We start from the raw sequence: 26838 nt of genomic DNA on the forward strand, positions 1-26838 counted from the left end.
ACTTAAAGGGAAATCGTTCCTTTATACACTTTCCCCCAGGATTGTGTGGATTGGATCATTCCTGCAGTAGATGGGGGATGGTACTATTCCAATCAGTTTCTGTAAACATGGACCACCAACCCATATCCAATACCAACCCATACCCCCAAACCTTCCCATACCCACCTATACCAACCCACACCCACCATATCTACCCATATCAAATACCAACCCATACCCCCCAACTCACCTATACCAAATACCAACTCAAGCTCCAACCCACCCATATCATTTGTGGACTTTTGTCATTTGGTTTGAACTGTTAGATACACCAGCGACCACCCAGGTACTCCCCCTGCTAGGGTAGAAGATTCTGCTGCAGTAACTTGAGCGCTGGCTGTGACTGGACAGGAAGGTACAGGTGATGAACACCTCCACTAACTTTTTTGAGGAGGTGATAAGGAGGGTTGATGATGGTAGTGCATTTGATGTAGTCTACATGGATTTTAGCAAAGCATTTGACAGGGTCCCACATAGCAGACTGGTCAACAAGTACAAGCCCATGGCATCCAACAGAGAGTGGCAAGTTGGATCCAAAATTGGCTCAGTGGTAGGAAGCAAAGGATAATGGTTGACGGGTCTTTTTGTGACTGGAAGGATGTTTCCAGTGGGGTTCCGCAGGGCTCAGTACTAGGTTCATTTTTTTGTGGTATAAATGATTTGGACTTAAATGTAGGGAGCATGATTAAGAAGTTTGCAGATGATACAAAAATTGGCCATGTGGTTGATAGTGAGGAGGAAAGCTGTAGACTGCACAAAGATATTAATGGACTGGTCAGGTGGGCAGAAAAGTGGCAAATGGAAATCAATCCGGAGAAGTGTGAGGTAATGCATTTGGGGAGAGCAAACAAGGGAAGGGAATACACAATAAATGGGAGGATACTGAGAGCTGTAGAGGAAGTGAGGGAATTTGGAGTGCATATCCACAGATCCATGAAGGTAGCAGGACAGATATATAAGGTGGTTAAGAAGGCATACGGGATATTTTCGTTTATTAGCCGAGGCATAGAATATAAGAGTAGGTTATACTGGAACTGTACAAAACACTAGTTAGGCCACAGCTTGAGTACTGCGTACAGTTCTGGTCACCACATTACAGGAAAGATGTGATTGCACTAGAGACGGTACAGAGGAGATTTACAAGGATGTTGCCAGGACTGGAGAATTTTAGCTATGAGGAAAGCTTGGATAGGCTGGGGTTGTTATCTTTGGAACAGAGGAGGCTGAGGGGTGATTTAATTGAGGTGTACAAAATTATGAGGGGCCTAGATAGAGCGGATAGGGAGGACCTATTTCCCTTAGCAGAGAGGTCAATAACCAGAGGGCATAGTTTTAAAGTAATTGGTAGAAGGATTAGAGGGGAGCTGAGGAATTTTTTTTTCACCGAGGGTGGTGGGGGTCTGGAACTCACTGCCTGAAAGGGCGGTAGAGGCAGAAACCCTCAACTCATTTAAAAAGTATCTGGATGTGCACCTGAAATGCCATAACCTACAAGGCTATAGACAAAGTGCTGGAAAGTGGGATTAAGCTGGGTGGCTCATTTTCGGCCAGAGCGGACACGATGGGCCGAATGGCCTCCTGTGCCATGAATTTTATATGATTCTATGATTTCTAACATGGTACAACACACACTCAAAACAGCTTTCAGATTCAATCATTAAAAAATACAAATCCTCACGTATTAGAACAGCTTACACTAGACAAGGCATTACATCAATGTACTTGCTGGACGGAAGCCCCTTGAACACAGACAAATCCCTCCCCTTACCCATGCACAGATGAACTCCTATTATTTTTTCCTAGGTTAATTCTACCCCTTCCTTGCACCTCTACCTGTGCATGTGATATCCTCCTCCTCTCTCAGACAGGGGAGCTCTTCCTCTTACCCACAGACATGAGCTTCTCCCCTTATTCACACACAAGTGATTCGTTCTGTTTATGCACTTGTGAGTTCCACATCTTACTTTTGCCACAGGTGAGTCCCTTCCCTTGCATATAACCGAGCTAATCTTACTCATGTACAGTTGAGCTATCCTTTTATTTGTGCCCAAGTGAGCCTTTCCCCTTCCTTTACGAGTACACAGTGAGCCCCTCCCCTTCCTTTACTTGGAGACAGGTGAGCCCCTTTGTTTACCAGATCACAGGTGATCCCTTCCCCTTCCTTTACTACTGCAAGGTGAGTTCCTCCCTCTTGTGCACAAGTGAGCCCCTTCCTCTTTCTTACTAGTGCACAGGTGAGCCTCTCCCTCTTCCTTTACTACTGCCAGGTGAGCCCCTCTACTTGACTAGTGCACAGGTGAGCCTCTTCCTTACTAGTGGAAAAGTGAGCTCCCCCCTCTTTACTACTGAAAGGTGAGCCTCTCCCTCATCCTTAATTGTGCACAAGCGAGCCCCTTGCCCTGCTATACTAGTGCACAGGTGAGCCCCTCCTTCCTTTAGTAGACCACATGGGAGACCATCACCTTCCTTTACTAGTGCACAGGTGAGCCCCTCCCCTTCCTTTACTAGTGCATAAGTGAGCCCCTCCCTCTTCCTTTACCAGTTCACAGGTGAGCCCCTCCCCTTCCTTTACTAGTGCATAAGTGAGTCCCTCCCCTGCCTTTACTGGTGCGCGGGTGAGCCCCTCCCCTGCCTTTACTGGTGCACAGGTGAGCCCCACCCCTGCCTTTACTGGTGCACGGGTGAGCCCCTCCCCTGCCTTTACTGGTGCACAGGTGAGCCCCTCCCCTGCCTTTACTGGTGCACGGGTGAGCCCCTCCCCTGCCTTTACTGGTGCACAGGTGAGCCCCTCCCCTGCCTTTACTGGTGCGCGGGTGAGCCCCTCCCCTGCCTTTACTGGTGCACGGGTGAGCCCCTCCCCTGCCTTTACTGGTGCACAGGTGAGCCCCACCCCTGCCTTTACCAGTTCACAGGTGAGCCCCTCCCCTTCCTTTACTAGTGCATAAGTGAGTCCCTCCCCTGCCTTTACTGGTGCGCGGGTGAGCCCCTCCCCTGCCTTTACTGGTGCACAGGTGAGCCCCACCCCTGCCTTTACTGGTGCACAGGTGAGCCCCACCCCTGCCTTTACTGGTGCACAGGTGAGCCCCTCCCCTGCCTTTACTGGTGCGCGGGTGAGCCCCTCCCCTGCCTTTACTGGTGCACGGGTGAGTCCCTCCCCTGCCTTTACTGGTGCACGGGTGAGCCCCTCCCCTGCCTTTACTGGTGCACGGGTGAGCCCCTCCCCTGCCTTTACTGGTGCACGGGTGAGTCCCTCCCCTGCCTTTACTGGTGCACGGGTGAGCCCCTCCCCTGCCTTTACTGGTGCACGGGTGAGCCCCTCCCCTGCCTTTACTGGTTCACGGGTGAGCCCCTCCCCTGCCTTTACTGGTGCACGGGTGAGCCCCTCCCTCTGACGCGGGACAGTTGAGCACCTGCCCATGCGCGGGGCCGCGCGCTCTCACAAGTGGTTGCTGTGGCTTCACAGGGCGCGTGTGTGACATCAGCGGGGTATAAAAGCCCGCGAACGCCGTTGGGCGCGAGTAGAGCGGGAGCGGCGCGGCGAGGAGGGCAGGGCAGGGCTGGGCTGGATAGGAGAGGAGAGGAGAGGATGGCGTGCTTCAAGCAATGGACCAGCCGCGACCAGATAGCGCAACTGCGGAACAAAATCTACCTGGAAGGTAACCGGTCCCACTGAGCTCCGAAAGGGGCAGACGGTGGGCGAAACTCGCAGGGGCCAGCAGCACTGGCAAGGCAGCATTCATAGTCTTAAATCACTACCCGTCGCCCACCAACCTGTACCCCCATATCAACCCACCCATATCTACTCATACCCCCCCAACATACCAACCCACCCGTACCCCCATACCAACCCAGCCATATCTACTCATACCCATACCCCCATACCAACCCACCCATACCAATCCACCCATATCGTACTGGTATACTCTTTAACTGAAGCAGCTGAGTCTGATCCTTCTCATGCCTTTATCAAATTTCTCTCCAGGTACTTATCCAACTCTGGATTCTGCTGATTCTGGGCAGTACATTCCACACACACACCGGCCTCTGTGTTAAATCTGAACAATCTTTTCAGTTTACTTCCTTGGTTTGTGGCTGTGTCAGCTGGTAGAATCTGACGATAATAAACAGAGAATCATAGAAAGGTTACAGCGCAGAAGGAGGCCATTCGGCCCATCGAGTCCGGGCCGGCTCTGTGCAAGAGCAATTCAGCTAGTCCCACTCCCCCGCCCTTTCCCCGTAGCCCTGCACATTTTTTCCTTTCAAGTACTTATCCAGTTCCCTTTTGAAGGCCATGATTGAATCTGCCTCCACCACCCCCTCAGGCAGTGCATTCCAGATCCCAACCACTCGCTGAGTAAAAAAGTTTTTCCTCATGTCACCTTTGGTTCTTTTGCCAATCACCTTAAATCTATGTCCTCTGGTCCTTGACCCTTCCGCCAATGGGAACAGTTTCTCTCTATCTGCTTTGTCTGGACTCTTCATGATTTTAAATACCTCTATCAAATCTCCTCGCAACCGTCTCTGTTCCAAGGAGAACAACCCCAGCTTCTCCAGTCTATCCACATAACTAAAGTCCCTCATCCCTGGAATCTCTTTTGCACCCTCTCTAAGACCCTCACATCTTTCCTGAAGTGAGGTGCCCAGAACTGGACACGATCCTTCAGTTGTGGCCGAACCAGTGTTTTATAAAGGTTCATCATGACTTCCATACTTTTGTTCTCCATGCCTCTATCTATAAAGCCCAGGATCCCAAATGCTTTTTTAACCGCTTTCTCACCCTGCCCTGCCACCTTCAACGCTTTGTGCACATACACCCCCAGATCTCTCTGTTCCTGTGCCCCTTTTAGAATTGTGCCCTCTAGTTTATATTGCCTGTCCTGGTTCTTCCTAACGAAATGTATCACTTTGCATTTTTCTGAGTCAAATTTCATCTGCCACGTGTCCGCCCATGCCACCAGCCTGTCTATATCCTCTTGAAGTCTATCTCTATCCTCCCCACTGTTTACTACCCTTCCAAGTTTTGTGTCATCTGCAAATTTTGAAATTGTGCCCTGTACACCCAAGTCCAAGTCATTAATATATATCAAGAAAAGCAGTGGTCCCAGCACTGACCCCTGGGGAACACCACTGTACACCTCCCTCCAGTCTGAAAAACAACCGTTCACCACTCTACTCTCTGTTTCCTGTCCCGTAGCCAATTCTGTATCTATGTTGCTACTGCCCCCTTTATTCCATGGGCCGCAATCTTGATAAGCCTACCATGCGGCACTTTATCAAACGCCTTTTGAAAGTCCATATACACCACATCAACTACATTGCTCTCATCTACTTCTCTGTTACCGCATCAAAAAACTCTTATCAGGTTAGTTAAACACGTTTTGCCTTTAACAAATCTGTGCTGCCTTTCCCTAATCAATCCACACTCGTCCAAGTGACTGTTAATTCTGTCCTGGATTATCGTTTCTAAAAGTTTCCCCACCACTTAGATTGTTGACGTTAATCTGGTCTCTGAACTTTTAGGATCCTGAATCATTCTCTCAGAACCTTCTCTTCTGTGTAAACATTCCCTCTTTCTCCAGCCTCTCCCCAGAACCCAGGTGCCTAACCCCATGTCTCAGTTTAGTTGTCCTATGCTGCCCCCTCTCCAATGCCTGGATGTTGTTCTCATAATACGGGGCCCAGAATTGTAGCCAGTCCCTGAGGTGGGGCTGGACAAGCACTCTATACAAACTCGGTCACTTCTGACGCCTGGGCTCTATCTCCCTGGTTATACAGCCCAGGATCCTATTCGCTCTCCTTACTGCTGTCACACACTGTGCTGATATCTGCAGTGTTCTGTCCATCAGTCCCTCTAAATCCCTCTCCTGTGTCGTGTCCTGTAGAATAATCCCATATAGTTTATATTGCCGCTGTTTATTGTCCTTTTCCAGTCTCATGACATTAAATAACATCTGCCACCCATCAGCCCAGCTCCCAAATCTCTCCAGGCCCTTCTGTATTCGGGTTGCCAACTCTGGTTGGCTGTATTCCAGGAGGTTTCATGATCTCCCACCTCCAACGGCTCCGCCCTGTCGCTCCCGCCATTGGTCACCTGACACCCGATGAAGACCGGACATCGGACGGACTTCCCTTGCCAACAGGCTCTTCGTTACCTGATTGGATGATTATTGACTGTCAGTCAAACAACCCTTTTTCCTTCATCCCCAATATTTTTATAATTAATAAATGAAAGCGTTCAAAGAAATTGAAATAAAAACGCACTTTTGTTAAATGCCCCGATGATTTTTCTCCCGAAGATTAATCTTTCATTCCCGAAGACTCCAGGACAACCCTGGAGGGTTGGCACCCGTATTCCATATTTGATCAGCAGGTTTTTCCTTGTTTGCAGTCCCTCCCAGTTTGGTATCATCTGCAAATTTGGAGAGCTTTATTTCCAGGTGCACTTCCAAGTCATTTCTGTACATTATAAACAACAACAGCCCAGCACTGATCCCCGAGGCAAACCCCATGCCACCTCCTTCCATCCAGCTCCACGAACAGGCATCCTTTGTATAATCTGTGAACCAATCTCCACAGTGTCAAAATCTCATGAAATCTAAACAAACATCCACTCAGGTCCCCCTGTTCACAAGACTTGTTATCTCCTCAACGAACTCCAGGAAACTCTGCCCATAAAGCCATGCTGGCTCCTCTTATCGTTCTGTAATTTCTCCAAGTGAATCCTCATTCATCTCTTTAGGATGTCCTCCAATACTTTCTGTACAATGGATATCAGCCTGCAGTTCCCTGGGTTAGTTAGCCCTTTGCCCCTTTTTATATTTTGGCATCACGTTCCCTTTTCTCTGATTGTGAGACAGAGCTCCCATTTCCAAGGATTCCCTAAAGATACTTGCCAGAACATGTCCGATTTCATCAGCTACTTAAGTACCCTAGGGTGCAATCTGTCAGGACTGGGGGCCTTGGATTCCTTCCATCCCTTCAACCTGTCCATCACCAGTTACATCTATTTTTCTCAGCAGCTGTGCCGTAGAAATTCTGTTCCAACTGTGAGCACAGACACAAATAATTCACTTAGAATACTTGCGGTTCCCGGGTGTGGAGTCAGGCCTCACGTGCTCGTTGCTTTTACTCAGAAGTGATTGGCACAATCTTCACTTTCCACACTTTCCCCAGACAAAAGGGTAGAGTTATTAAAATAACAAAACCTCCAGGCTGCTCTGAGTTGACTGATTCTGGGGTGGGCAACCCTAGGGGCATGAGTTGGTTTTAATGCCCTTGGATCAGGGACAGTAAGAATCTCCTGTGCTCCTGCTCCACATCGCTGTCCACTGCCTCTTGTTGGAAAATATACATATGCATGTGGTTTAAGGGACAATTGGGTATGGCTGTAACCCCTTCCCCAACTGAAATGGATATTCCAGTCTATGTGCATTGTTAGTGAGTTGTGGATAATTAACATTAGTACAGTGAAGCCATCAATGCACCACTACATAAGAACATAAGAAATAGGAGCAGGAGTAGGCCATACGGCCCCTCGAGCCTGCTCCACCATTTAATCAGATCATGGCTGATCTTCAACCTCAACTCTACTTTCCTCCCCGATCCCCATATTCCTGGATTCCCCTAGAGTCCAAAAATTTATCTATCTCAGCCTTGAATATACTCAATGACTCAGCATCCACAATCCTCTAGGGTAGAGAATTCCAAAGATTCACAATCCTCTGAGTGAAGAAATGCCTCCTCATCTCAGTCTTAAATGAACAACCCCATATCCTGAGACTATGCCCTCCAGTTCTGGACTCTCCAGCCAGGAGAAACAACCTCTCAGTATATACACTGTCAAGCCCCCTCAGAATCTTTTCTGTTTCAATGAGATCACCTCTCATTCTTCTAAACTCCAGGGAGCATAGGCCCATTCCACTCAATCTCTCCTCATAGGACAACCCTCTCATCCCAAGAATTAATCTAGTGAACCTTGTTGCACCTCTTGCCTCTAAAGCAAGTGTATCCTTCCTTAGGTAAGGAGCCCAAAACTGAAAGCAGTCCAGGTGTGGTAGGCAATAAATGCTGGCCTCGCCAGCGATGCCCACATTACATGAACGAATTTAAAAAAAATTGCTTGCACCTGTACTACCGATACACTGTCCTTTATTTACACTGTCGGGACAATTTTTCAAACACGTGCTACTGGAAGGGGGCGTTCCCTACTGGCTGTGCAAATCAGAAAATCACAGGCACCCTGCCCACAATTTTCCAGCTGTGTACTCACCCCCTACCTCAGTAATCTGTAACCACACCCTGTCCCACTGTCACTCTAACCCCTTGATCTCTCTCCTGATCACACTCTGTCCCACCGATCCATTTAAAAAACAATATAACCCCTCAATCTCTCTCCTGATCACCCCCTGCCCATTTAACACACACAACAGGCAACTGTAAATATATTTTTAAACAATCAGAGCAATTACTTAGATCTAAGGGGATAAAATTAAAATGAACTAAATAGAGTATACCAACAGTAAAGGGATCCAAATTGCTTAAATAAAAATCTGGTATAAATAAATAATAAATAGGAGCTACGGGGGTACTAAAATAAGGAATTAATAAACAAAAAACAAGAATAAGGAGTTACAAAGTAATCTGAAATCAAGCTAAATCCATCTACTAAAAATAATCTGGATCTCAAGTAATTGTATTATATCTAGAATTAAATTACCACTAATAAATAAATTTTTTAATAAGAAATGGCAGTGCAGGCTATGTGTCGGGACTGCGCTATGTGGGAGTCTGGGCATTGAGACTGTCCCAGATTGCCTCATCTGTAGGAAAAAGTCTCTGCCTTCAGACATTCCGACTCAGAGTCCTTGAGTTGGAGTGAGAGTTAGAAACACTCAGACACATAAGGAAGGGGAGGAATTTTTGGATTTTCTCCGGAGTACAGTCACACCTCAGAGGAAAGCACAGGTACAGGAAGGGGAGAGTGTGACTGTCAATCAGCAGGGTAAGGGGAACAAAGGGGAGGTAGAGAAGAGGTCCCGCAGACACTGGTCCTATCCAACAGGACTTGATTCCTGTGAGGATAAGGAAAAAGACTGAGAAGAACAGTCAGAATGCTAACCAAGGCACCCTGGAGGAGGGGGCGGTGGGTGGGTGGGTGGGGGTGGATAGGAGCAGAATAGAAAGATTGTAGTTATCGGGGATTCGATAATTCGGGGGATAGATAGTGTCCTGTGCAGTCGCGACCGAGAGTCCAGGAGGATGTGTTGCCTCCCTGGTGCAAGGGTAAAGGATATCTCGGAGCAACTGGAGGGGAACTTGGAAAGGGAGGGGGAGGGGGAGGATCCAGTTGTCATGGTCCATGTTGGGACCAATGACAGGGAAGAAAAGGGAGGAGGTCCTGCTAAGGGAATATCAGAAATTAGGAATTAAATTAAGAAACAGGACCTCACGGGTGGTAATCTCGGGATTAGTCCCCGAGCCACGTGCTAATTGGTCCAGGGATAAACAGATCAGGAAGGTGAATGCCTGGTGAAAGACAGGTGTGGGATGGAGGGGTTCCATTTCATGGGACACTGGCACCAGGACTGGGACAGGAAGGAGCTGTACCACTGGGACGGGCTCCACCTGAACCGGAATGGGACCAGGGTCCCAGCGGGAAGGATAAATGGGGCTGTGGATAGGACTTTAAACTAATAAGATGGGGGGAGGGATCTGGGAAGATAATATAAAAGAAATAGGAGATGAGAGTAAAGGTCAGACCAAGATAAGGAATAAGGGTCAGGGAACAAATCCAGTTCTAGAACATAAGTACAAAATGATTGTTAAAAATAAAGTGAGGGGAACAATTATTAAAAACAAATTAAATTGCCTGTACAGCAATGTGGACAGCACCCGAAACAAAACAGGGGAACTGGAGGCAATAATTCCTAGTGAGGAGCCCAATGTAGGAGGGATAACTGAAACATGGTTACATAAAGAGCAGGACTGGCAGTTAAATATTGCAGGATATAATGTATTTAGAAAGGATAGGGATGGAAGAAGGGGGTGGGGTTGTTGTACTAATTAGAGACAACATAATGACAATAGAAAAAAGGGAGATAAGTAACATTAAGATAGAAACAGAATCCATATGGATTGAGACAAAGGATAAGAAGGGATCGATCACGTTAATCGGTAAATTCTACAGACCACCTGATAGTGGAAGGGAAGAGGAGGAAGAAATATGGAGGCAAATCTATGAAATGTGTAAAAAACATCGAATAATAATCATGGGAAATTTCAACTACCCCCAAATAAACTGGCATGAAGAGGTGGGGAAAGGGGAGTGGAGTTTTAATAATGAATACAGGACTGCTTTCTTACCCAGTATGTGAGAAGCCCAACAAGAGAGGAATCGCTGCTGGATTTAGTAATGGGAAATGAACCAGAGCAGATAAGAGAAGTAAGCGTAGGGGAGTATCTAGGTAATAGCGATCATAACATAATCAGGTTTAAAATAATGTTTGAGAAAGACGTAAGTAAGACAAAGACCAAAGTAATAGATTGGAAAAAGCTAATTTGGAGGGGTGAGAATGGAACTAGGGAAGGTAAACTGGACAAAATATTGACAAAGAGATAGAACAGCAGTGGGAAATATTTAAAACGGTGATCGAGAGAGTTCAGGAGAAATATATTCCTCTAAAATACAAGAACAAACGAGCCAATAATGAAACACCACGGATGAATAAAGAGATAAGAGTAAAATTGAAACTAAAGAGAAAAGCATCCTCTAAGTACAGAGACAATAAAGGAGTGGATGACAAAATGGGGAAAAAAACGTTAGTGTAGAGATAGCAGAGGCACTATTACTTATATATAAAAAATCATTCAGAAAGGGAATAGTGCCAGAGGACTGGCGGACACATAATGTTATTCCTATATTTAAAAAGAAACTTCTTTACCCAAAGAGTGGTTAGAACGTGGAACTCGCTACCACAAGGAGTTACAAATAGCGTAGATGCATTTAAGGGGAAGCTAGATAAGCACATGAGGGTGAAAGGAATTGAAGGGTATCCTGAGAGGGTGAGATGAAGTAGGGCAGGAGGAGGCTCGTGTGGAGCATAAACACTGGCATAGACCAGATGGGCCAAATGGCCTGTTTCTGTGCTGTGGCCTCGATGTAACGCTATAACCCCTCGATCTCTCTGCTGATCACACTCTGTCCTATCTAACACACACTATAACCCCTCAATCTCTCTCCTGATCAAACCCTGTCCTATCTAACACATACTATAACCCCTCAATCTCTCTCCTGATCACACCCTGTCCCATTTAACACACACTATAACCCCTCAATCTCTCTCCTGATCAAACCCTGTCCTATCTAACACACACTATAATCCATCAATCTCTCTCCTGATCATGCCCTGTCCAGCTGAGCAATTTAACACACACTATAACCCATCGATCACTCTCCAGATCACACCTGTCCCATTTAACACACACTATAACCCCTCGATCACTCCCCCGATCATACACTGTCCCATTTAACACACACTATAACCCCTCGATCACTCCCCCGATCATACACTGTCCCATTTAACACACACTGTAACCCCTCGATCTCTCTCCTGATCACACACTGTCCCATTTAAAACACACAATAACCCCTCGATCTCTCTCCTGATCACACACTGTCCCATTTAAAACACACAATAACCCCTCGATCTCTCTCCTGATCAGTACATTGACCCAGTGTCCCATTTTACACCCTATTCCCCGTTTGGTTCCTTACTGCCATATTAATTTTTTCATGCTTATCCACTGTACCTACATCTGTTGGTTGTACGTGAAGCAGTTTTTAGTGATCTTACAGTGTGTAATATGTGACAGGTGGTCTGTTAAACAAATCTGTTGCTTCAGCTTATTATGGTTGGATCACACTATGCTGATGTTAAGTCCAGATATCTGCATGATTCAAAACCACTGATCTGTGAGTTGATAGATTTCTGCTCTTAAATTTACTTGCAGAGAAGTACAAGAATGCTTATTACCAAACAGCAGAAAAAGAGATAGCGCAGAATGCAGACAAAATTTTGTACACCCGAAATGATGTGATCCAGGAGACCATTAAGTTCCAAAAAGCTGAACGGGTGAGTGAAACAACAACAAAGAAGATATTGTAGGAACAGGAAAGGATCATTAGACCCAACAACCGTCGTGTTCTCATAAATCAACCCCACCTATCCTCTGTCTCACTACATCCTTCAACCCCACCAACCCACCTTCTCACTACATCCCTCAACCCCACCAACCCACCTTCTCACTACATCCCTCAACCCCACCAACCCACCTTTTCACTACATCCCTCAACCCCACCAACCCACCTTCTCACTACATCCCTCAACCCCACCAACCCACCTTCTCACTACATCCCTCAACCCCACCAACCCACCTTCTCACTACATCCCTCAATCCCACCAACCCACCTTCTCACTACATCCCTCAATCCCACCAACCCACCTTCTCACTACATCCCTCAACCCCACCAACCCACCTTTTCACTACATCCCTCAACCCCACCAACCCACCTTCTCACTACATCCCTCAATCCCACCAACCCACCTTTTCACTACATCCCTCAATCCCACCAACCCACCTTCTCACTACATCCCTCAATCCCACCAACCCACCTTCTCACTACATCCCTCAACCCCACCAACCCACCTTCTCACTACATCCCTCAACCCCACCAACCCACCTTTTCACTACATCCCTCAACCCCACCAACCCACCTTCTCACTACATCCCTCAACCCCACCAACCCACCTTCTCACTACATCCCTCAACCCCACCAACCCACCTTTTCACTACATCCCTCAACCCCACCAACCCACCTTCTCACTACATCCCTCAACCCCACCAACCCACCTTCTCACTACATCCCTCAACCCCACCAACCCACCTTTTCACTACATCCCTCAATCCCACCAACCCACCTTCTCACTACATCCCTCAACCCCACCAACCCACCTTTTCACTACATCCCTCAACCCCACCAACCCATCTTCTCACTGATTCCCTCAAGTGCCCCTACCCACCTTCTCACCATATCCCTCAACCCCACCTTCTCACCCTATTTCCCATCCCAACCTACCCAACTTCTCGCCATATCCCTCAACCACACCTACCCACCTTCTCATCATATCTCTCAAACCCACCTTCTCGCCATATCCTTCATCCCCACATTCTCATCACATCCCTCATCCTCAACTTCTCAACAAATCCCTCAACCCCACCAACCCACCTTCTCTCCGTATTCCCCATCCCCACCTTCTCATCATAACCCTCAACCCCCAGCTACCCACCTTCGCACCATATTCCTCAACCTCACCTTCTCAATGTATCTCCCATCCCCACCTACCCACCTTGATTCCACATCTCTCAACTCCATCTACCCGCCTTCTCACCATATCCCTCCACACCATCTACCCTCCTTCTCACCATATCCCTCCACACCATCTACCCTCCTTCTCACCATATCCCTCAACCCCACCTTCTCACCATATCCCTCAACCTTACCTACCCACCTTCTCACCATATCCCTCCACACCATCTATCCACCTTCTCACCATATCCCTCAACTCCACCTACCCACTTTCTCACCATATCCCTCAACCCCACCTACTCACCTTCTCTCCATATCCCTCAATCCCACCTACCCACCATATCTCTCAATCCCATTTACCCACCTTCTCACCATATCCCTCAAACTCACCTACCCACCTTCTCCCCACATCCCTTAACCCTGCCTTCTCACTGTAGCCCTCAACCTCACCAGCCCACCTTCTCTCCATATTCCCCATCCCCACCTACCCACCTTTTCACCATAACCCTCAACCTCACCTTCTCAATGTATCTCCCATCCCCACCTACCCACCTTGATCCCACATCACTGAACCCCATCTACCCACCTTTTGACCATATCCCTCAACCCTACCTACCCACCTTCTCACCATATCCCACAACTCCACTTCCCACCATCTCATCATAACCCTTGAACCCACCTTCCCACCATATTCCTCATTCCCACCTAAACAACTTCGCACCTTATCCCTCAACCTCTCCTACCCATCTTCTCACCATATTCCTCATCCCCACCGACCCATCTTCCAACCATATCCCTTAACCTCACCTCACCATAACCCTCAACCCCACCTTCTAACCATATCCCTCAAACTCACGTACCACCATCTCATCATATCCCTTATCTCCACCTACCCACCTTCTCGCCATATCCCTCAACCCCACCTACTCACCTTCTCATAATATCTCTCAAACCCACCTACCCACCTTCTCGCCTTATCCTTCATCCCCACCTTCTCATCACATCCCTCATCCCCAACTTCTCAACATATCCCTCAACCTCACCTTCTCGACGTATCTCCCATCCCCGCCTACCCACCTTGATTCCACATCTCTCAACTCCATCTATCCACCTTCTCACCATGTCCCTCAACCCCACCCCTACCCACCTTCTCACCATATCCCTCAACCCCACCTACTCACCTTCTCCCCATATCCCTCAATCCCACCTACCCACCATATCCCTCAATCCCATTTACCCACATTCTCACAATATCCCTCAAACTCACCTACCCACCTTCTCCCCACACCCCTTAACTCTGCTTTCTCACTGTAGCCCTCATCCTCACCAACTCACCTTCTCTCCATATTCCCCATCCCCACTTACCCACCTTTTCACCATAACCCTCAACCTCACCTTCTCAATGTATCTCCCATCCCCACCTACCCACCTTGATCCCACATCACTGAACCCCATCTACCCACCTTTTGACCATATCCCTCAACCCTACCTACCCACGTTCTCACCATATCCCACAACTCCACCTTCTCGCAATATCCCTTACCTTCATCTACTCACCTCTCACCCTATCCCTCAGCTCCACCTACCCATTTTCTCACTGATTCCCTCAAGTGCTCCTACCCACCTTCTCAACATATCCCTCAACCCCACCTACCCACCTTCTCACTGTATCCCTCAACCCCACCTACCCACCTTCTCACCGTATCTCTCAACCCCACCTACCCACCTTCTCTCCCTATTCCCCAACCCAACCTACCCACCTTCTCAACATAACCCTCAGCCCCACCAACCCACCTTCTCACCATATCGCTCAATCCCACCTTCTCACCACAACCCTCAATTCCACCTACCCACCTTCTCACCATATCCCTCATCCCGCCTACTCACCTTCTTACTGTATCCCTCATCCCCACCTAACCACCTTCTCACCATATCGCTCAATCACACCTTCTCACCACAACCCTCAATTCCACCTACCCACCTTCTCACCATATCCCTTAACCCTACCTTCTCACCACATCCCTCAACACCATGTAACCCATTGAGGTTCAAAGAAGAAAATCTTCCCTCGACGCTGGAAAGCCCGGCAGGGCCAGCAGCCGGAGTTGCCCACAGGCTCATCCTGGCATTTATACTGGCGTCTGCCACCCCTCTCACCTGGGGATTTTCAAATTCCTAGAGTCTGTAATCCAGGATGAAATTACTAAACCCTTGGAGAAATGAGTTAATCCGGGGCAGTTAGCGCAGATTTCCAAAAGGCAGATTGCGCATATCTACCCTTATATTATTCATAGAATCTTACAGCACGGAAGGAGGCCACTCAGCTCATCATGCCTGTGCCGGCTGTTTGAAAGATCTATCCAATTAGTCCCACTCCTCATTGTCCTGCTTTTAATAAATGAGAGAGTTTGGATAAAGGAGATGCAGTGGATGTGGTTTATCTGGTTTTTCAAAAAGGCATTTGATAAAGTATCACAAGATTCAGGGGAATAGTTCATGGAATTCAGGGGAATGGGCCACATGGATCGGGAGATGATTGGAAGGCAGAAAGCAAAATGGAGGGCTAAAAGGAATTTCCTTTGATTGGAGTGATGTGTTGAGGAGAGTTCCATGGGGACAGGGGGTGTCTGTGTCCAGGCCATTCTCTCTATATATAGAAATTATCTGGACTTAAGGACTAAAGGAACAATATCAAAATTTGCTGCTGACACAAATTGGGGGATATGGTGAATTGTGTTGAGCACTGTGAAAGACTGCAGGGTGATGTAAACTGGTCGGATCGGCAGAGTTCAGTATAGACAAATGTGAAGTAATACACTTTGGAAGTAAGGATATGGAAAGGAAAAACCCTTTAAATGGTAAGAATTGAAATGGAGTGGAGGAGCAGGGGGACATTGGGCTACAGGTATAGAGTCATTAAAGGTGTCGGCACAAGTAGGTGAAGTCATAAAACGGCAAACGGAACCTTGGATTTGTATCTGGAGACATTAAATACAAAAGCTAGGAGGTCATGTGGAACTTGTACAGGGCACAGATATGTCCCCTCCTCCGACATGGATCTCCCCTCACCACATCTCTCCAATCAAAGAAAATTCCCTTTATCCCTTCGCTTTGCTTTCTGCCCTCCCACCATCTGTCTATCCATGTTGTAGGTTCTTTAACTCAGGAAAATAACCTGCCGTCACTAACCACTCCAGCTAATCACATCTAACACTGTCAACCAATCATAGTGCATGGGAGATGGATTATGTACCGTTTTCTCTGTGTGATGGCAACACTCATCAACTGCCACCTCCTGTCCAATACGGCAAGCCAGGAGCAAGCCCGTGCTGGAATGTGTGTTGGGATTTCCCCAACCGCCCTGCTTGCTGCGTGCCTTCTCATACTGCTGAAGTTTCCATCTATGGGAGCTATGGGCCCCTGTGAGTGAGGGGGTACTCAGGCTGATCATTCAGCCTGTACTATGGACCTGGTGAGCAAGGCAAAGATGAAGAGGTTTGCTTTTAAACTGAATCCATGGGAACATAGGAACAGGAGCAGCCCCTCAAGCCTGCTCCCCCATTCAATCAGATCATGGTTGATCTCTATCTCAACTCCATTTACCCACCTTTGTTCCATATCCCTTGATACCCTTACCCAATAAAAATCTATCAGTCTCAGTCTTGAAAACTTCAGCTGTCATTGATTGGATTATTCAACATCTTTTATTATAAAGACAGATGGTGGGGAATTTTATGTCTTTGTTATTTCTTTTTCTAGTGGTTGGCTTATTTGATGTTGTGGTGTTGCAGTGTGGTTTGGTGCAGAACAATGAGTAATTTCCAGATGCGGGGGGACTGAAGGTATTTGGAATGTGTAACAGGAACTGTGGATTTCCCCACAGTTAATTACAGGGAACTTCAATGTCTGGCACATTTGATAAGAGTCATGCAGTGTTAAGTACCATGTCTGCCACTTGTCTCACTCTATGTACTTTTCTTACAGGTGGTTGAGAACTTCATTGCTCGAGAATGTGAGGAACGAAAGGATTTGAAACTCTGCTTAGCAAAAGCTACCATTGAGGTATTAAAAGCGGAGAGTTTGATTCCACACACCAGTGCACAATGTCATTCCCAGAGACTCAGAATGTAACATGGGGAGCCATCTAATTTAAACTTGCTGCACAGTGCAGGTGTTAATCCAGTCTCTGTCCACAATGCACAATAGATGTACCAGTAGTTCTGATGGAATATCAAAGACTCCACTCCTCGGTGGAGCCTGGCTTGCAGGGGGCACCGATTGGAGTATCGGGCAGGCGAGCAAGTAGACCTGATTGATGGCTGATTCAGCCATTAAAATGAGTGGCTGGGACAGTGGGAGCATTGCAAATCAGGTGCATTGATTCTCCACGTTCGATTCTTCAACCTGTGTTCTCATAGAATCATACAGCACAGAAGGAGGCCATTTGGCCCATTGTGCCTATGCCGGCTCTTTGAAAGAGCTATCCAATTAGTTCCCATTCCCCTGCTCTTTCCCTGCAAATTTTTGCTTTTCAAGTATTTATCCAATTCCCCTCTCGCTCCCATCGAGTGATACGCCTTGGGAGCAAACTCTCACCATTTCAGGAGTTATCAAGGGTGATTATTATTTAGTTTTCAGTGCCATTGATGAAGTCAGCTGGCAGCCTGCGCCTGTGCCAAAGGATTAACAATTCCAGCATAATCAACTCTTGGTTATCACTCAACAAATTTACCAGTGAAACATACAGTCACCTACAGTACATTATAAAGGACACCGTTGGAAACGTGTATAGACGATGACAGGTATCAAAAGCAAAAATCAGGTGAATTGCCTCCATTTTGGGCACCTACTGAGAATAAACTGCTGACACTTCTCCCCACATAACCTGCCAGATCCTTGCAGGTGTGCACTAGTTTTTGACGTCCAATTTCGGAAAACTTTACAGTGTCCCGTGTTTTAAGGTATAAAATACACTAAGTAAATAAGACTTAGGACATTGAAGGCTGTCTGTAGTCCATAATTTGCGGGTGCTTGTCATTTCAGAGTGTCTCTTGTATCTTTAGAATGTAAACTATTTGGGACTGTCCTGGTGTCCATATTTTACGGATATCTGTCGTTTACGAGTGTCCATAGAACCAGGTTTCACTGTAGATCTGTGGGAACACCATTTTCTGCTTCAAAAAATCTGGAGAAAATAAAAAAATAATGAACTGAGAGAGTTACCGTAGCATATTAGTGGTTTCACAAACTGCAGCAAGGAGAGGCGCGAGGTGGTTTGTGTCCTTGGTTCCTCACGGCAAGTCCTGAACCTCCAGTGATCTGTCGGGGGAGGGAGACAGTGCAGCAGAGGACAGGCATTTCCCCGCAGGGAAGGGTGAAACACTGGGGTGGGGGGGAGGAGGGTTCACAAAGAACCACTTGTATTTCAAGACTGAAACACATCAACAAGGAGCTGGTGGATTTTCTAGAATGGCACTGCCAGAGAGCTGGGAGGAGTTCCCCACCCCCTTCAGTTGGGGGATGGTGTAGGTTGCGTGCATGAATCTAAAGAGGAAAACACACTTTGAAAAGGCAAAAACGAAAATTTTAAAGGATTTGTTTAGTAAATAAAGACTATTTTTTTTTATTTGTTCATGGGATGTGGGCGTCGCTGGTGAGGCCGGCATTTAATGCCCATCCCTAATTGCCCTCGAGAAGGTGGTGGTGAGCCGCCGTCTTGAACCGCTGCAGTCCGTGTGGTGATGGTTCTCCCACAGTGCTGTTAGGAAGGGAGTTCCAGTATTTTGACCCAGCGACAATGAAGGAACGGCGATATATTTCCAAGTCGGGATGGTGTGTGACTTGGAGGGGAACGTGCAGGTGGTGTTGTTCCCATGTGCCTGCTGCTCTTGTCCTTATAGGTGGTAGAGGTCGCGGTTTGGGAGGTGCTGTCGAAGAAGCCTTGGCGAGTTGCTGCAGTGCATCCTGTGGATGGTACACAATGCAGCCACAGTGCGTCTGTGGTGAAGGGAGTGAATGTTTAGGGTGGTGGATGGGGTGCCAATCAAGCGGGCTGCTTTATCTTGGATGGTGTCGAGCTTCTTGAGTGTTGTTGGAGCTGCACTCATCCAAGCAAGTGGAGAGTATTCCATCACACTCCTGACTTGTGCCTTGAGGATGGTGGAAAGGCTTTGGGGAGTCAGGAGGTGAGTCACTCGCCGTAGAATACCCAGCCTCTGACCTGCTGTTGTAGCCACAGTATTTATATGGCTTGTCCAGTTAAGTTTCTGGTCAATGGTGACCCCCAGGATGTTGATGGTGGGGGATTCGGCAATGGTAATGCCGTTGAATGTCAAGGGGAGGTGGTTAGACTCTCTCTTGTTGGAGATGGTCATTGCCTGGCACTTATCTGGCGCGAATGTTACTTGCCACTTATGAGCCCAAGCCTGGATGTTGTCCAGGTCTTGCTGCATGCGGGCTCGGACTGCTTCATTATTTGAGGGGTTGCGAATGGAACTGAACACTGTGCAGTCATCAGCGAACATCCCCATTTCTACCTTATGATGGAGGGAAGGTCATTGATGAAGCAGCTGAAGATGGTTGGGCCTAAGTAAATTCTCTAATTTTTCCCCCCAGTAATTGATACTATAGCTGGTTGATGGTAATTAGAACAGAGGTGTCTTTTACAGAGAAATAGGGCTTAAGGGGTAAAAAATATGCAGCTTCCTGTTTGGGACGTTTGTGTTGTCTGTAGAACAACTCGGGCTGCTTCCATGGTGATGCTTTCTTTGGCTATTTTCTATATCAGAATTCCTTTACTGTAGACATGCATAAAAGCACAGAATCCTCTGTCCCGACAAGCTCTGTATAAAAGCACAAAATTCCCTGATAATCTCCCAACAAGTTCTGTATAAAAGCACAGAATTCCCTGATTCTCTGTCCCTACAAGCTCTGTATAAAAGCACAGAATTCCCTGATTCTCTGTCCCTACAAGCTCTGTATAAAAGCACAGAATTACCTGATTCTCTGTCCCTACAAGCTCTGTATAAAAGCACAGAATTCCCTGATTCTCTGTCCCTACAAGCTCTGTATAAAAGCACAGAATTACCTGATTGTCCCTACAAGTTCTGTATAAAAGCACAGAATTACCTGATTCTCTGTCCCTACAAGCTCTGTATAAAAGCACAGAATTACCCGATTGTCCCTACAAGTTCTGTATAAAAGCACAGAATTACCTGATTCTCTCCCAACAAGCTCTGTATAAAAGTACAGAATTCTCTGTCCCAACAAGCAGAGCTTAGGGCCTAGACAGCTGAAGACAAGGCTGCCAATGGTGGAGCAATGAAAATTCACTCTCAACATTCCATATATTTGAGTTATGTGACTAGTTGATATGCTTCCTGTTCATGAATTTCTTATATATTTGGTTCTGTTCTATTTTCTACAGTGCCTTTCTCTTTTTCCTACAAAATCGATTTTTTTTTACAATTAACGCTGTATTTTCAGAGGTCTGAGTGTTTGCTGGTAGATTTTCACTCTTGTTCTTGTTAGTGATTTAATTTCTCCAATCATTTTACTTCCTTGCAAGCCAGTAATGGCTTATTTGTCCAAAAGTAGGAGTTTGTATTTCATTTATCAATTAATTTTGATTGTAATTCCAATTTCTACAATTTAGTAGCTCAACAAACTAACTTTTTAAAATGAAGTAGTAGACTTACTTAGAATCATAGAATGGTTACAGCACAGAAGGAGGCCATTCGGCCCATTGAGCCCATGGCGGCTCTTTGTAAGGGCAATCCAGTTTGTCCCGTTCTACTGCTCTTTCTCCGTAGCCCTGCACATTTTTTCCCTTCAAGTATTTATCCAAATCCTTTTGAAAGTCACAATTGAATCTGCTTCCACCACCCTTTTTCAGACAGCACATTCCAGATCATAACTACTTTCTGCATAAAAAAGTTTTTCCTCATGTCACCTTTAGTTCTTTTGCCAAACACTTACATCTGTGTCCTCTGGTTCTTGAATTCCTCGTATATTCAGCTCAGCGCAACTAAAATCTCTTCTGAACAGATTGATTTTTTTTTTGTTCGGACAATGTCTGCTATTCCTGAACACTCTCTATAAATGGCGAAGAGCTCTTTGCTTTTCCTCACAGATCTTCCCAAATGTTGATATAGTTTTGTTGTCGTGCTGTTTCTGGCATTGACTTATTTCTCTGCTTCACCCTCCCACAGGGGCTTTCTCTCCTCTGAGTAGAAGTTCTCCCAGTGCAGAGTTGTTGGCCCTGAGCAAATTCATCCTCTCCAATTCATATTTTGATGCTTTTGAACTATTTTGATGTTTTGTTAAAGAATTTAATTGATTTTGTTTTGAAACTCACTCTCCTCATGGTCCAGCACAAGGTTTAACTGCTGGATATCCAAATAGCCAGCGACTTTATTTGAAGATAAAGAAAGAAAGATTTGCATTTCTATAGCTCCATCCATGACCTCAGGACACCCCAAAGCGCTTTACAGCCAATGAAGTACTTTAGTCATTGACGGCACTGTGTCAGTATTACCGGGTTTAATGCAGTGGCAAATTTCATGGTGAGGTCCTCTAGCTCAAGCTGTCTTCACACCTGCCAATTGGTGAGGATGGCCTTATTGACTGTGTCATGTGTTTATGGGTTGTGCCAGGGCATTAAGAATCAACCCCGTAGTGTCTGACTCGAGTCACATGTTGGGAGAGCAGGTAGGTGGCAAGCTGCCTTCCCTCAAGATCATTAGTTGGGTTTTTACAACAATCTGAACATTTTGTCCCGTGTATGTACACAGGAGCAAAACTGGCTTATGGGAGTCATCGCCCCCTGCAATTAATTAATTACGCTGCACCTAACTAACTCGGCTCCAGGCGGTTCCCTGCTGGGAATTTCCTGGCCCAAGTAAGAAACAACTGCGATTCACGTTGCTGGAGTGTCGTCGTCCTCCTGAGTCTGCTTCAAAAACTAAAAATCAACACCTGCAATTTCTTCCGGAGGCTCTCCCAATCGGCTGGCAAAGACCCTGTGTACGCGTTTGTCTGGGGTTTGCACAGAAGTTACAGCAGCGATCAGGAGATCTTCCACCCCCTAGGGTTGCCCACCCTCCAGGATTGTCCTGGTGACCCCAGGAATTGACGATTAATCTCCAGGGCACTGCTGTGAGCAACTCCCGGAGATAAATCATAGGGGCATTAAACAAAATTGTGTTTTTTTCAAAAAGCTGTTTAACGAACAGTCAAGATTAATCCAAGTGGGTAACAAAGAATCTGTTTGGTTTCCAATTGGCTGTGGGAAGGCAGTGCGCCCGGAGGATGGACCAATGATGGGAGTGTGGGGGTGGGGTGGTTTGAGTCAGGAGGCCATGTGATGAAACCTCCAGGAATATATCCAACCACAGTCACAACCCTACCCCCCCCCCGCCCCTTTGCTCCCTCCCTGAGGAAATTCCTGGCCTTGATTTTCAGTTTTGAAGCAGGCTCAGGAGGACAACTCTCCAGCAGTGTGAATGGTGACTGTTTCTCACTTGGGCCTCCAGTGACGTTATGCCAGCACCTTCCTTCTTTGTAGGCGTCGAACAGCTGAGTGCTGTCAGCACTAAACACAAATATTAAATGAAGCCCGCACTGCCCTAACTGGTGAATAACCAAAGGGGGAGGGGGTACTGTTTATTTCCGACTTACGTGTGACCGTCTCGAAGTGGCACCATGTTTCTGATTTTCTGGACCTGTGTCTCGCTATTCCTTCACTCTGCTGCATTTTTGATCCTATAGGATTCCAAGGAGATGCTGAATAAGCATCTGTACGACACAGTGAACCTCTACAATCTGAACTGCTATGAGGTTAAGAAACGACAAAAGACTTTGTTGGACCTTATGCTAACCCTAAGGTCTGTTAAGAAGGAGTCGCAGTTTGACGTATTGGAGCACAATGATCTGCAGGTATTCTTCCCTTTGTATTTGTAAACTTGCTCACTCCATCCACCTTGTTTATCAATGTGTCTGTAATAATTCACCAAAACTTGCATATTAACAACTGGCAATATCCAGGATTGTCCTGGAGTCTGCAGGAATAAAAGATTAATCTCCTGGACATTGCTGCGAGCAACACCCGGGAGAAAAATCGTAGTGGCATTAAAACATTTTGATTATAAAATATTTTCTTTGAACACTTTTGTTATAAAAATATCGGACTGCCCTTTCCCAGTATGCTTTTATATTCTTCCTTTCAAATACTTAACCAGTTCCCATCCAAGTAATGTTATCAGCCCCACACATCCTGGTCTAGATGTGTCCGCTCACGGCCTCTGCCGGTGACCCTGCTGGAGTTTGAGGGGTCAGGGGGATGGACAGGGAGTAGCTGGACCTGACGTTTTGGAGGCGCATCCAAGGTGCCTCCCGCCTCCAATGATGGCCAGACCGAGAGTGCGGGGAGAGGGCCACGTACCCCTCCCCCTCTGGAAAAAGGAGAGGCTGTTTCGAATAAATAATTTTTTTAATAGATTGGCGCCAATTCCAGCCGGGCCCCATATCCACCCTATCCCTGGTCTCAAACCTGTGCTGGCCCTAAACTGGGTCCCAACTGAAGGCTGGGACATGGGAGCTTCAGATTCGGGGAGTCTCCGCCACGATCCCTTTCCCCTTATGTCAGTTGCCCTGTAGGGTCAGGTGAAGACACCTAAGGCCAGCCTTGAAACGTCATCTTGTGGCCGGGATCCAGCGTATCCGGGTCCTGGCTTGAGTTTGTGGCTGTTCTTGGACTCCCGCCAAAGTCACAGTAGAAGTCTGCCTGAATAGCTGTGGATTTTCAGGGCCACACTATCTGCCGCAGGAGCGACTTGTGATGAAGCATTTCACGTTCTAACAACCCTCTGTGTGTAAACATTCCTTCCAACATCCCCCTTCGTTCCACGAGTAATAACCTCAGTCTGTGTCCCATTGTAACTGATCCTCAGTCTCTGTCCCATTGTAATTGATCCTCAGTCTCTGTCCCATTGTTACTGATCCTCGGTCAATGTCCCATTGTAACTGATCCTCAGTCTATGTCCCATTGTAACTGATCCTCGGTCTATGTCCCATTGTAACTGATCCTCGGTCTATGTCCCATTGTAACTGATCCTCGGTCTATGTCCCATTGTAACTGATCCTCGGTCTATGTCCCATTGTAACTGATCCTCAGTCTCTGTCCCATTGTAACTGATCCTCAGTCTCTGTCCCATTGTAACTGATCCTCAGTCTCTGTCCCACTGTTACTGATCCTCGGTCAATGTCCCATTGTTACTGATCCTCAGTCTATGTCCCATTGTAACTGATCCTCGGTCTATGTCCCATTGTAACTGATCCTCGGTCTATGTCCCATTGTAACTGATCCTCAGTCTCTGTCCCATTGTAACTGATCCTCGGTCTATGTCCCATTGTAACTGATCCTCGGTCTATGTCCCATTGTAACTGATCCTCAGTCTGTGTCCCATTGTAACTGATCCTCAGTCTCTGTCCCATTGTAACTGATCCTCGGTCAATGTCCCATTGTTACTGATCCTCAGTCTATGTTCCATTGTTACTGATCCTCAGTCTATGTCCCATTGTTATTGATCCTCAGTTTATGTCCCATTGTTACTGATCATCAGTCTCTGTCCCATTGTTACTGATCCTCAGTCTATGTCCCATTGTTACTGATCCTTAGTCTATGTCCGATTGTTACTGATCCTCAATCTATGCCCCATTGTTACTGATCCTCAATCTATATCCCATTGTTACTGATTCTCGGTCTATGCCGCATTGCTACTGTTCCTCAGTCTCTGCTCCATTGGTACTGATCCTCAATCCATGCCCTATTGTTACTGATCCTCAGTCTATGCCCCATTGTAGCTGATCCTCTGGCTATGCCCCGTTGTTATAGAGACTCAGTCTATGCCCCATTGTTACTGATTCTCAGTCTATGTCCCATTGTTACCGTTCGTCAGTCTATGTCCCATTGTTACTGATCCTCAGTCTATACCCCATTGTTACTGATTCACAGTCTGTGCCGCATTGCTACTGTTCCTCAGTCTCTGCTCCATTGTTACTGATCTTCATTCTATATCCCTTTGTAACTGATCCTCAGCCTATGTCCCATTGTTACTGATCCTCAGTCCATGTCCCATTGTTACTGATCTTCAGTCTATGCCCCATAGTTACTGATCCTCAGTCTATGTCCCGTTGTTGCTGATCCTCAGTCCAGGCCCCATAGTTACTGATCCTCAATCTATACCCCATTGTTACTGATTCTCAGTCTATGCTGCATTGCTACTGTTCCTCAGTCTATGCCCCATTGTTACTGATCCTAGTCCCATTGTTACTGATCATCAGACTATGTGCCACTGTTACTGATCCTCATTCTATGTCCCATTGTTACTGATCCTCAGTCTATGTCCCATTGTTACTGATCCTCAGTCTATGTCCCATTGTTACTGATTCTCAGTCTCCGCCCCATTGTTACTGATCATCAGTCTCTGTCCTATTGTTATTGCTCCTCAGTCTCTGCCCCATTTTACTGATCATCAGTCTCTGCCCCATTGTTACTGATCCTCAGTCTATGTCCCATTGTTACTGATCCTCAGTCTCTGCCCCATTGTTACTGATCATCAGTCTCTGCCCCATTGTTACTGATCCTCAGTCTATGTCCCATTGTTACTGATCATCAGTCTCTGCCCCATTGTTACTGATCATCAGTCTATGCCCCATTGTTACTGATCCTCAGTCTATGTCCCATTGTTACTGATCATCAGTCTCTGCCCCATTGTTACTGATCATCAGTCTCTGTCCTATTGTTATTGCTCCTCAGTCTCTGCCCCATTTTACTGATCATCAGTCTCTGCCCCATTGTTACTGATCCTCAGTCTATGTCCCATTGTTACTGATCATCAGTCTCTGCCCCATTGTTACTGATCCTCAGTCTATGTCCCATTGTTACTGATCATCAGTCTCTGCCCCATTGTTACTGATCCTCAGTCTATGTCCCATTGTTACTGATCCTCAGTCCATGTCCCATTGTTACTGATCTTCAGTCTATGCCCCATAGTTACTGATCCTCAGTCTATGTCCCGTTGTTGCTGATCCTCAGTCCAGGCCCCATAGTTACTGATCCTCAATCTATACCCCATTGTTACTGATTCTCAGTCTATGCTGCATTGCTACTGTTCCTCAGTCTCTGCTCCATTGTTACTGATCCTCAATCCATGCACTATTGTTACTGATCCTCAGTCTATGCCCCATTGTTACTGATCCTAGTCCCATTGTTACTGATCATCAGTCTATGTGCCACTGTTACTGATCCTCATTCTATGTCCCATTGTTACTGATCCTCAGTCTATGTCCCATTGTTACTGATCCTCAGTCTATGTCCCATTGTTACTGATCCTCAGTCTCCGCCCCATTGTTACTGATCATCAGTCTCTGTC

The 26838-nt window shown here is 46.7% G+C and overlaps 1 protein-coding gene across 1 annotated transcript in view; it reads left to right on the forward strand.

The window, feature by feature from the left end:
• Nucleotides 1-3559: 3559 nt before the first annotated feature.
• The window catches only part of LOC137309863 (coiled-coil domain-containing protein 183-like), a 139667-nt gene continuing 116388 nt past the window's right edge, over nt 3560-26838 (forward strand). The window contains exons 1-4 of the mRNA XM_067977878.1: nt 3560-3695; nt 12049-12170; nt 17390-17467; nt 23174-23341. Of these exons, the coding sequence (XP_067833979.1) occupies nt 3626-3695; nt 12049-12170; nt 17390-17467; nt 23174-23341 (438 nt within the window). The 5' untranslated portion in view covers nt 3560-3625. The remainder of the gene's footprint in view (nt 3696-12048; nt 12171-17389; nt 17468-23173; nt 23342-26838) is intronic.

Source organism: Heptranchias perlo, unplaced genomic scaffold (genome assembly GCF_035084215.1).
Source record: "Heptranchias perlo isolate sHepPer1 unplaced genomic scaffold, sHepPer1.hap1 HAP1_SCAFFOLD_185, whole genome shotgun sequence".
NCBI lineage: Eukaryota > Metazoa > Chordata > Chondrichthyes > Hexanchiformes > Hexanchidae > Heptranchias > Heptranchias perlo.